This window comes from Cibotium barometz, chromosome 20 (assembly GCF_041138505.1).
Source record: "Cibotium barometz isolate CiBa-2024 chromosome 20, ASM4113850v1, whole genome shotgun sequence".
NCBI lineage: Eukaryota > Viridiplantae > Streptophyta > Polypodiopsida > Cyatheales > Cibotiaceae > Cibotium > Cibotium barometz.
In genome coordinates this window covers 26,426,994-26,439,893 of record NC_141065.1, presented here as the reverse complement: position 1 = coordinate 26,439,893, position 12,900 = coordinate 26,426,994, and the positions used below count along the sequence as shown (strand labels likewise).

The following is a 12,900-nucleotide window of genomic DNA, read 5'->3' as shown; positions in this document are numbered from 1 at the left end:
TTGTGGCATGGGGGTGTTAGTATACACTCAATGCCTGCCTCTCAACATGTATCTCACTTTGATGTATAATGCACATTTGTTAGGCCCCTATTATGAGTAGCAGCCATGGCGCATATGTCTTTAGTGGGAACCCCGGCTTAGACGCCGATGGGGTCATTATTGTGACCATTGATGATGGTTAGGAGATGATCGGGGCTACAAGCGTTAGCTGGGGCTTGGGGCATTGCCCCGGCTAGGGGGTCCCAAGGGTTCGGGGGCAGAAGCCCTCGAGGTGACGGTATGAGGAATATTCCCTCGGATACCAGGTCCATCATTAGTGGTCGGTGGGCCGCGTTCTTGATACGCAGCTACTCTTGCTCTCCACGAAGTAAAGCTCCAAAAGTTTCTATGCTCCTCCTTGAGGGTACAAGCTTTCTTATACTTGATGGAGGGGGTCCATGCTTTTGCCTTGCCTTGCTTTTGCTTTGTCTCTTTGCTTTTGTTTTATTTTCTTGCTTTTAATAGCCAAAGTTCTTGATTTGTGCTTTTACAACTTCAGAGTCCTGCTTTTCGGTACTGAACCTGCTTTTTGAAAAATCGGCTTTTAGCTTTGTGATCACTTTCGATGTCCTCTTTCCAATGGTGCCCTCAGCTTTTGGTCAACATAGTTTGACTTTTTGCTTTTTGACCAAGAATGGTAACAATGAGAAGGATGCCTTTCATCATCTCAAGGATGCAATCATACATGGGCCAATGTTGATCATTCCAAACTTGCATAAACCATTCAGTGTAGAATGTGATGCATGTGGGGATTGCATTGGAGGTGTCTTAAATCAAGAGGGTCATGCTGTAGCTTATGAGAGCCAATGATTGCATGATGCTGAGGTTCACTTGGATGTCTATGAGAAAGAACTCTTGGCTGTAATTCACATGATGCTGAGGTTCACTTGGATGTCTATGAGAAAGAACTCTTGGCTGTAATTCATGCCTTAAAAATTTGAAAACATTACCTACATGGCACTGATCTTATAGTCAAGACAGATCGCCAAAGTTTACAGTACTTTCTCAGGCAAACAAAGCTTTCTGACAAACAAATGAGAATGGCAAATTTCCTCTCTATGTTTCATTTTCAAATTGTACACACTCCGGGAAAGAAGAATCTGGTGGCAGATGCATTGTCCAAGAGACCATATGTGGCTGCCGTTTCGGTTGCCTCACATGGGGACTTGTCTACCATGCATGATTTGTATCATCAAGATGCTGATTTTGGACATTTATGGACTGGCTGGTCATGCACATGCATCCTATGTGATCATAGAAGGATATCTCATGAAGGATAATTGCCTATGTGTTGTATCTGACATGAGGCAAAAGGTTATGGAAGAATGCCATGCTCATTGAGGTGGTATATTGCCTACTATGCGCATGATTGAGCGCTATTTCTTTTGGCCAGGTATGCGCAAGGACATAGAGGCATATGTGCATGCATGTATCACCTGTCAAACGGTGAAATTTGATCAGCAAAAAGCTCCAGGTTTGCTTCAACCATTGCCCATTCCTTCACAGCCATGGAAAAGCATAGCTATGGACTTCATAATGGATTTGCCAAGGACCCAGCAGGGTAATGATGCCATTTGGACGATTGTGGATAGGTTTAGTAAACAAGCACACTTCTTGTGTATCAAGAAGACCATAAATCCCGAGCATATGGTGAAGGTCTTCCTTGTACAAGTGTTCAAACATCATGGTATGTGTCACCATACTCGGCGTGTTCCTATGTGAAAGGACTCTGGAAATTCCAGAGTGCCCAAAATAGTGCAAGTACTACGAATGGGGGATTTCCATTACACATGCATGTGCATAAATCATGAATGCATGTGAATGCATTAGAGGATTTCTGCTAAAGAATGACGTGTTTTTGTCTTGCCGACATAGATGTGTGAAGAGATAGGTAATGCCGGGGACAAAAGCACACAATCCTGTACTATGCAACAGTAGTGCTGTGCTCTGCTGGCCATACAAGCTGTGGTGGTGCTCTGTGAGTAATGCTGGTTGTGCGTAGGCTGTCCACAGCAGGAGCAGTAGGACAGCAGGTTAGGTGTCACCTGGGCGGCACAAAGACAAAGGGTCAAAAAGGGTAGTGAGCAGCTGTGCGGGTACTGTGTATGAAACACAGTCATGCAGGCCAGTTGGGCTGCAGTCAAGCGCACAAGGAAAGCCATGTTATTTTTGGCGAGCTGCTAAGGGTGGCATAAAGATATTTTTGGGGTGTTTTTTTTCTTAAAAAACAAAAAAGCATGGGACGTGTGAAAATGTTGTCACGTGCACCCTGCATTGGGGTACACAATGACACACTGGCATGATCATCAGTGAAACATTTGTACAGAAGTAGCACCTTTTTATAGGAATATTTGTCGTGACTCGTACGCCATGACCCCATCGTGAGCCCTCGGTCTAGGGACAGTCCAACACGAGCTACGTAGGTCAGTCTCCAAGCCTTAGAGGTCAAATCAAGTGTCAGTCCTCTTAGCCCACTTAGAGAATTCATCAAATAAGTGCGTATAGAGTCAGCCCTAGTATTAGGTATGCATCAGTAAGCATTGCATCAAATAAGTGCGTACAGAGTCAGCCCTAGTATTAGGTATGCATCAGTAAGCATTGCATTGCCTATGGGCCAGCCCATAGCCTCAAGAGCCGGTCCAAGGGCTGTTCACAGCCCTAGACAGCATTTAGGGAAAGCCGACAACATTAGGGGGCACCATGCTCCAGTCGGCCAGCCTTGATCAACAGTCGGCCAATAATACAGCCTCTCAACAGGCTGTCGGCCAGCATGGCAGTGCTCAGCATGCAGTTGGGCAGCAGCATAAAAAACAGCATTTTATCTCATGCACAAAGCATTTTTAATAGCATTGAATGCTATATTTTGTCCATGTGCTACTGGCCGACCAGTAGCATGTGAGCATATAAAAGCATGCGCTTCAGTCCCATTCAAATATTCAGGTATTCAGAAAAGTACCGACAGCAGATAGTCATCTAATCGACTCCAAGCAATCAAGGAAGATCCTCTTCAACATTCAGCCAGCATATGTGCAGTCCGACAGCTATCTGGACTTGCATCAGTGGCCCGAAGAGTCTTCAACAGAGCCTTGGATTTGGTGGATTCTCAGCCAACATATGGTCTTCCTCGTCCTTGCGTTGGGCATTCATATCACTTGTTTACTCAAGCACTGTACAGCATTCTCCAAAGAATAATATAAGCAAATACTCCTGCTTGCAGGGGGCCGTTCAGTGGGTATTTGGGACCCAATACTGTGTCGTCTTCTCTCTTCTCTCTCTCTCTCTCTACTCTCTGAATTGGATGCTAAAAATTCTCACATAAAGGTATAAAGAAGGCCTTGTTATGCATTATCACAACCAAGCTCAGTGCATGTAACAAATATAAAGCACCTATCTTCTTTTATGGGAAAAAAAATGTGTCAAGGATGGGCTAGTACCTTCTAGTTACTTTATTTAAGGCATTCTCCTTTTTTATAGTGGGAAAGCACATGGTTGTTTTTTCTACTTATAAAACCGTGGGATTGGGAATCTTTTACTCATCTTCCCTTCTCCAGACGTGACGAAACATTGGAGATGGTCTATTTCGAGGCTTCACGAAATGGTTTCCAACTCTCATGCATTGAGTATCACTAAGTGGGTACTTTTGCGCGTTTTCTCGTCTTTTCTCACATGAAAAAATAAAAATAAAACATCTCTCTTTTATTCTGAAATTCAGAATCGGTACTCAGTTTTTGTGCAATACCACCTTTTTTATCCTCCATGGAACCTTCACTCTGCTTTAATGACGACCTGTCGGATCTTGAGGATAACCATCAACCCAATGGGGAGCCTACTAAGGTTGAGCAAGAGGAGGAGGAGATTGAAGGGGTCGAAAAATCATACTTTGAGGAGCAAATGGCCAAACTTTGGGCCGACTTACATGCTGATATGCAACAGTTAAGGGATTACGTGTCACTCTTATAGAGGGCAGTTCTTCGATCAGCCCCTACTCCAGGTCCGGTTGCAGTCGCGACTTCTTTCACGCCGGATGCTTTTGCAGGTGAGAAGAAAGAGAGGACACAAGAGGTTGTGGACTCTTGGCTCAACCGATGGAGTGTGCATTTCGAGTTTCACCCTTTCCCAGACACCTGGAAGATTCAGATGGTGAGGGGTCTCCTCAAGGGGAACTGGTGGGAGAACTCAGAGATAAACCTACTACTTGGGCAGTTTTTGAGGCACAATTTCCCGAGTTCCTCCAGGTTGAGGACGAGTTTGATGTTGTGGCCAAGTTTGCACACTTGGATATGGGCAACATGTCATTTGACACATATTTACAGAGACTTAGGGAATTGCAGTCTTGTGCAGGGCACATGCTACTACTTTATGCGGATTCTTTATGAGTGGTCTTGCCCGAGATCACAAACTCCAAGTGAGAAATAACCATAGCATGATGCTTGAGGATGTCATCAAGTATGCCAAAATATATGAGGAGACCATCGCTAGCGACAATCAAAATCAGAAACAAGTCTCTCAGAAATCTCACACTCTAGGAAGTTCCAAGCATGGTTCCCGACATAAACGTAAGTTTAGGTTTGGGAAGGCTTGCAAACTATCCGCAGGCGAAGAAAGCGCCCAAGGCAGCTCACGTGACAGAAGTACACACACGGGTACAAGAAACTGGAGAGGACCATTTTGAGTGGCCAAATGGTGACATCCCCCCCGGCTTCTAAAGAGTTGTTCTCAATTGGAAAGCGTCAAGGTACACCTGAAGACGTTGTGGATAGTCAAAGAAGTATTCCTCGTCAACCCATTTAGTATCAATCAAAAGATAGTTTTTAAAGTTCACAAGGTATCGCCTAGAAAGCTTGCCCACAACTAGCTTTCTCTCCTTGTGGAAGACTATCTACTCTGGCTGCAGTATCTCTTCAAGCTCGTTAACCTCTGGTGGGTCTTTTGTGACAAGCTCCCGTGGATGTGCCCCATATATTTCCGCAATAAACTCACATGAAAGGCATTGTGAATCTTCCAATGATCACATAATGCCAACCTGAAAGCAACTTCATTGAAGATCCCATAATACCTGGTAGAGAAATAGGACACACTCTCTCTCTACTTGGCCTCTTGTTGCGAAGTCTGCTTTCTCAAATTTCAACAATACTTAATCACCTTCTTTGATGTCCATTTTCTATGCTTGTTGGCAACCTCTTTATGCTTATCTTGCTAGCAATGGTTGTCCACACTGTACAAAGACGACATCAAGATCTTGAACATATTCATTGGTAGCAAAGATCTCATCCTTGGTGCGAAGCATGGGTGGCAAAATTACTTTGCCATAAACAATCTCAAATGGGGCCTTTCTTGTGGATGCATGTACCATTTTGTTGTATGCAAACTCTACACGCAGTAGATACTTCTCCCACGCAGTCCTTTGGTCTGCAACATAGCACTTTAGAAGATCCAACAAAGCTCAATTTGTAGCCTTGCTTTGGCTATCCGTTTGTGGGTGATAAGCCAATAAAAAGTCCAATTTAGTACCCATGTTATCAAAGAAAGCCCTCCAAAATAGGCTCGTTGTCTTGGGATCTCTATCCCCACAGACGACTTCGGCATACCATGATGCTTGAACACTTGTGCAAGAAAGACCTTCACCATATGCTCCGGTTTGATGGTCTTCTTGACAAGCATGAAATGTACTTGCTTACTAAACCTATCCATAATCGTCCAAATAGCATCATTACCCTGTTGGGTCTTTGGCATATCCATTACAAACTCCAAAGCAATGCTTTCCCATGGCTACGAGAAAATAGGCAACGGTTGAAGCAATCCAAGGATCTTTTGCCTATCAAATTTGACCTTTTGACAAGTAATACATACACGTACTTATGCTTCTATGTCCTTGCGCATAAAAAAAATAGCACTCAATCATGCGAACGTTGTAGACAATACACCTCTATGACTAGCACGAGATCCAAGAATGGTGAGTCGAGACTACATTGAAAGGGGGGAAGGAAATCCATTTGACTACTTGCGAGTACCAAAACCTACTTTGCTCTGTATGGAGCAAAATTGTCAAAACTACCATTGTCAAGGCCCCAATCCTGTTCTCATGTTTTTTCCCAAGAGTCATTGCCAACCCTGTGCTTGCCAGCCAACCCTTTCTAAGGTCATTGACAACATTTTGGAAAGCACTGGTTGGCAAGTTGGGAAAGGGGGCGATTGCCACATCACATTGAGCTTGGGCTTAAGAAAATATTGTTCTACCTAGATGTTGCCATTAAGCTCAGCTATGACATCACCATTGTGGTGCACCTTCGACTCTTCCTCACCGTGCAATCTTGCCCATTCATCAACTTGATCCTACTCAAGAATCATGCCTATGTGTGCCTATCTATGGAACACAACTAACCCTACGACAATGTCATAATGGCTTGCTGTTGTGATCCATTTTTCATTCACTTTTTCCAATTGTCAAAACATCGATTTCAAAATGTTTTTTGAGTCGCCATTTTCATTCAGTTGGGGAGTTTTGACAACTGTGCACTAGAGTGACTGACCACTCTTGAAACAAGCAGATCCATAGCCCAATAACGAATTGCACATTTGATCCTGCAAAATCCTCACACATCCTCATTATGGTAAAGCTGCTCAACTTCGTCACAGGAGGATGTCTGATAACAAACTGTGCAGATCCTTTTTATCCAATCCAATGCTTTCCCCAGCCCACTACCCACCTTTCCACCAAATCAACCACCTCATTCTTTGCAACATAATAGAAACCCTTTCTTGAAATCTTCCTTGTGTAAACCCTTGCTAGAAAAGCCGGTCATCATTGGTCTTTGCAGGCAGCCCACAAATTGGGCTCCCATTTTATAGTGTTCAGAGTATCTTAAGTGATCAAAGATCACCTTTGTTTTAAAAATTCCAAAAAAGTAGACATCCTCTGTAAGTGGGGGTGTGGAAGGTGCATCCTATCTATGGCAGAACTGAGCAGACACATGATTGACAATGCAAAACAAATCTGCAGATCTATGTAGACCTTACTGTAATAAATACATATATGAATCAAATACTATGGTAAATAATTGCAACGGAAAATAGAAAGAAAAAAAAAAACAAAAGCTTGGCGTGAGGGCTAGAAAGGACACCTGGTGCACACCATCCATTGCCCATTCATCCAAGCCACGGAAGCCTGCGGATCCATCAACGGCCTCGTTCATGGCCCATAACAGGGACCCGTCCAAAGAGATGATTACTGAAAATCATAGTTATATAAAGCTGAGATAAGAATCTAAAAATTCTAATCTAATCCATCAAAAGGCCGCAAAAAGCCGCAAATGCACGCATCTCACCTGCTTGAGACTTGGCCCTTGTACGCAGTCAGCACTGCAGTTGCTCGTCGGTCTTCTCCAAAGCGTCCCTGGACGCCAATCGATCAACACTCCTTGTTATCATAAATAATATAAATAAATATAAATAGAGTACTCTTCCTTTTAGACAAATAATTGTTATGCTTGTACTTGAGTTTGGTAAAATTGAAACAACACAAAATATATACCCTGTCACTAAATTTTTGCTTTTTGGTATGAGACAGGTATAGAAAATACACAAGAGGCCTACTATCTATTTGCTCCTTGTGTGCTAGCACATTCATCACCACAAGCATTTGTGTGAAACACAAAATATTATGCGAAACTAAAATTGGTTACGTTAAAATGAAACAAGTACAGGAAACAACAGGTGTAGCTCAGAGTACCCTCATCCAATATATAGCCGTGTCATTCTCCACCAAATGAGTTGACCGCAAGGAAGAGACTTGCCACAATAGTAGCCCTTTTATACGACCTATGTGAGCTATAATACCAACTTTTGCATCAAATATGAAGGCATTCCTAGTTAACCAGATATGCCACAAACCTGTCCACCTGAAAAAATGAAAGAAAACTGAATGTTCTAGGTTATCCGGCCCATTCAGAATCTTGCCAATAATCCAATCTTTAACTATTTACAGGCCTATCTGCTGTCAACGGAATCCATACACAAGAAAGGAAATCCCACCACTTGACATGAAATGAAAAGATGCGGGCATGTTTCCAAGCATGTAGTACAAAACACACCATTACCAGAAGCAATCTGCCGCTTTCGCGTGACTGGTCCCCCAATGGCGGGCCTCCAACTAGCATGCACCATAGGAACACCTTCCCTTGATATGAAATCTTAGACTACCAGCCCTGTAAGATTACTTCCTTCCACTAGGCCCTACTTTTCCTCATGTTCCATACCCTATTAGCCTTCTCAGTGGTCCAGCACTTATCTTCCACCATCATATGGTACACTTGATTTGTTGTACGCTGGACAATGTCCTGAGGCTTTCGAAATGCCCAATCTAACCAAGGTTTGTTGATCCTCCAACTAAGGAATATCACCAACCAGTGTAAGTCCTGCCCTCACCTTCTCCCATAACTATACATATCCATGTGGAGCCCGAAAATATTGACGGATTTTTCGAAAATAAAATAAGTGGCCTCTATGTTGGCAACAAAGCATCCATAATTCTCACTAGTCCCAATCGAGCCATTCTATTGAATTTTGGCCGCTCAACAAGTTTGTCAAGCCACTCGAGAAGTTGTGAAGTAGCCAACACCTCAACTGCCATAGAATTCAACTGGCCCCGCTGATCTGAAGGCTTCCATTTAGTGTGTACCAACACCTCCTTCCATGAGATCATCAAATAAGAAAGGAGAGGTAAAGCCACCACTTGAACCTATTGGGAACCATTCACTACATCCCACCATGTATCATCAATCCTGGTATTACCATGCACAAGTGTGACCTCCTCTATGAGGGCTTTAGCCATTACCACCCATGGCTCTTGATATACATATCTTGCAATAAAGGCTATCTCCTAACGACCATATGTAATCTGACATCTAATAGGGCTGCCCCTCCACTCCTCTTTAGAGTAGTAACATGTTTCTAAGAAACCCACATATGCCCTAGATTATTTTTTGCTCTTTTCCATGACATAAATCTAATTGGCTATTGTATCTGATGCAAAGCTTTGCCCGTCCATGGCAATAAAGGCAAGAAAAAAGATATCATGCCAAACATGCAAGGCCAACCTGAGATTTCCAATACACAAACTTATCATTTATCCTTGTAGAAATCCATGCCAACAAAGCATGTAAATCAACATCAAGTCCAATTGGATAACCCAAGTGGAGTGTGATGCATCCCCTTTGTATGACCTGTCCATTCCATCCCAAACCAAGCAAATCGCTCTCGATACAGCTTATCAGAGCAGATTTCTACATATTAATGTATAACCCTGAAGCAAGACCAAAAGTATCCCAAACATCCATAGCCTTTGGAACATTATCTCTTTAAGCCTTAAGGAACATGAAAGAATCATCTACCAATGCTTGGTCGACTGGCTGATCTCCGCTTAGAAGAGTAAGCCCTACAACTTCACTGTCCTCCACTAGCTTATCCAGTCAAGATAAGAGTGGATGTGTAATAATTGCAAACAAGAGAGGGCTAAGTGGGCATCCCTGCCTAACCGATCTCATCAAATGAATGGGCTCAGTCACCCCACCATTAATCATAAGCCTAGCCGCTGCATGTTGGCTAATAGTATAAATCAAAGAAGACATGCGAGGGCAAATCCCATAGCCTACATAAGCTGTGAAAGAAAAGACCAACTAACATGATCATAAGCCTTTTCAATATCCAGTTGAATCATAACCACCTCTTGCCTCAAAGCCCTTGTATAATCAATTCCAATTTGTACATTCAGTATCAAAACATCCCGACCTTTAATAAATCCATATTGCCTTGGATGAATCAAAGTAGGAAGAAATCGTTGTAACCTATTGGCCAAGACCTTTGTAAATATCTATACATGGCCCCCATCAATGTGATTGGTCTCCATTGGCGTAGATTAACTTGGGATGGAACATCCATTTGAGCCATAAGCTTATATCTCACATATTGATTCTCAATGTTGCAAACCTGATGGGACAACCAATTAATAGCTATCTCAATGTCAGGGCAAGAACCGTCCTCTTGAACCACCTGTTTCAAATCAACCAACAACGATTCTAGGTTTCGTAACTTCTCCCTAAAATATGATGCATTATGAATCCCATACTGTGGGCAAGCAAGCTTTTGAATATTGCATATACAACACTTCCAAGCTGACACCCCAACAGAGATTACATGGCCTTGGAAGTTTTGTAACACCTACAACATAAACTGATGGAAAACAGTATGCTCCAAGAAATTCTAGTTAACCTTAAGAGGAGCCTTTCCCAATGATGGCCTATAAGCATCCATAGAATGGCTATACATCTCTAATACCAAAGAGAAATGATCTGACAAAATATGATTATATTCCACTTCCATGGACAATATCTCTGGCAGAAACAAATCATGCTAGCAAATATACATTCGATCCAAGCGAGCTCTTGTACCCATGTACTGTTGAGAGGCATACATAAATCATCTCTCATGCGGGTGTAGCCATGACCACATATCTTGTTTCAAAACTTGATTGGTAAACACATTCCAACTAAGCCTCTCTCTCTCTCTCTCTCTCTCTCTCTCTCTCTCTCTCTCTCTCTCTCTCTCTCTCTCTCTCTCTCTCTCTAGTGCTATCATTCAAGATTTTTGCAATCCTAAGCCAACAAGCTCTCCTTCTTATGTTGACTAGTAGTTTTTTTAATTTTTGTTTACCTACTTTTTAGCCCTCTGTGTTTGGACTTGTAATGCCCAGCCATAGCTCTATCTGTAGCACTCTGGAGCTTGAGGCTAGACACTTCCATAACCCGACCAATCACAAAGAATCATCGAAACTGAAGTTTCTTGTACCATCGTGGACCATCATCATCTAGATGTTAGGCTAGCTCTTGATCCAAGGGCATGTCCAAGGGAGTATAGTGTACTAAAAAATAATTTCAAATCATAGATTAAGCTCAGGAAAGTTGGAGATTACATATTATGAAGCATAATGTTTGCAATGTTATAAGAAATTTATACAACATAAAATGGTAAAATCCCAAGCCTAAAGGAATTTAATCAACCCAAAACTTCAATAATCTATTCTCTCTTAAATTATTTTACACGATCATTGTGCTTATAATTGCTCTCTAATTTCTTACAATTTAGACTCTTGGAAATCATGCCATTTCATGAATAAGGAAGATCCTAGTGATCAAAATTTTCTCCACTAGCTTTTCACAATTGTCTTGAAGACACCATCTACATCAAATGGTGGAATTGTCTAGAGTAAGCATATGAGACGTGAAGATGATCACACGTCAAATGGTGGAATTGTCTAGAGTAAGCAAATGAGAGGTGAAGATTATCATGCATCAAAACCTAGAAATATGTCTAAAAAGGTAGGAATGCATATATAAGAGGTGAAGATTGTCATGCATGGAAACCTAGAATGTTGTAACGGGTGGGAATGCATATATGAGAGGTGAAGATCATCATGTATGGAAACCTAGAAATATGTCTTAAAAGGTAGGAATGAATATATAAGAGGTGAAGATTGTCTAGAGTAGGCATATGAGAAGACTACCATGCATGGAAACCTAGAAATATGTCTTAATAGGTAGAAATGAATATATCTAGATATCTAGACTTGATACCATAAAATCCAATGATGAGAATGTAGAACACATTATGATGTACATCTCATCTTTTCATCTCATTCAGATCCAATGATTCGATATAAGATAAATGTATCTATGATGAGGATATGGTTGTAATACACAGTTTATAATCAAAATACAAACCATGTTTACTATCTGATCTAACCATGTGATTAGACATGTGATTTGATGATCATGAACCTAATACACATCCAAACATAATACCAAGCATCAAGATCGGCTAGGGTTGAAATTTGCATCCTCAGTATTCCCCTTCAAACAACCAAAGATAATCCCCAACATCATGATGCTTCAAAGATAAGGGAAGGGTTTTATGAAAGTCTATGATAGTGCTATGAATTAGAGCTTTAAAGCATAGATATCTAAAGCATATAGCTCCTTGATTAAAGGCCAAGAGACATTTTCAAAGATGAGGGAAGGGTTTGCACTTATTGTGCTTAATCATTTTTATGAAAGTCTATGCATAGTGCTATGCATTAGAGCTTTAAAGCATACATATCTAAAGCATATAGCTCCTCGATTGAAGGCCAAGAGACATCCTTTGTTTTTCAAAGATGAGGAAAGGGTTTGCACTTATTGTGCTTAATCATTTTTATGAAAGTCTATGCATAGTGCTATGCATCAGCATTTCAAAGCATACATATCTAAAGCATATAGCTCCTCAATTTAAGGCCAAGATGTTTTTAATATATAAAAGGTTCCTTTGTGTCAATGTTTTTTTTCTTTGTACTCAGCTTTTGCAAATAAGTCTTTGTACTCTGCTTTTATGAATAATTCTTTGTACTTAGCTTTTATAAATAAGTCTTTGTACTCAGCTTTTGCTGCTGCAAATAATTCTTTGTACTCAGCTTTTATAAATAAGGCTTTGTACATAGCTTTTGTAAATAATAAAGAGATAGTAGGTTGTTCCTTATTAGGAAGCAAAGAGATGGCAACATTGGCTGAGAAAAATGCATTTCCTACTCTTTGAATTTGTAAAACCACTATACTATTTCTTGTTAATTGGTAGAGGACTTAAATTGTTCCATTTTTTTCGTAAAACCACTTGTATCTTAACTTCTTGTTAATTGGCAGAGGACTTAAATTGTTCCATTTTTTTTTCTCGTAAAACCACTGGTATCTTTCTTCTCCATTGGCAAAGGACGTTAATTGTTCCATTTCTTCTCAACATATTGGTTTCTTGTTAACTAGGAAAGTAGTTAACAATGTT

At 41.2% G+C, this 12,900-nt stretch overlaps 1 protein-coding gene across 2 annotated transcripts in view; it reads right to left on the bottom strand.

Annotated features, from left to right (window-relative positions):
• Positions 1–7,503, bottom strand: part of LOC147627722 (histone acetyltransferase MCC1-like) — a 33,717-nt gene extending 26,214 nt beyond the window's left edge. For both annotated transcript variants that reach the window (XM_086814668.1, XM_086814669.1), the window contains exons 1-2: positions 7,365–7,503; positions 7,161–7,267 (exon numbers count right to left, since the gene is read on the bottom strand). In XM_086814668.1, coding sequence (XP_086670794.1) covers positions 7,161–7,232 — 72 coding nt within the window. In that variant the 5' untranslated portion in view covers positions 7,233–7,267; positions 7,365–7,503. The remainder of the gene's footprint in view (positions 1–7,160; positions 7,268–7,364) is intronic.
• Between the last annotated feature and the right edge of the window lie 5,397 nt (positions 7,504–12,900).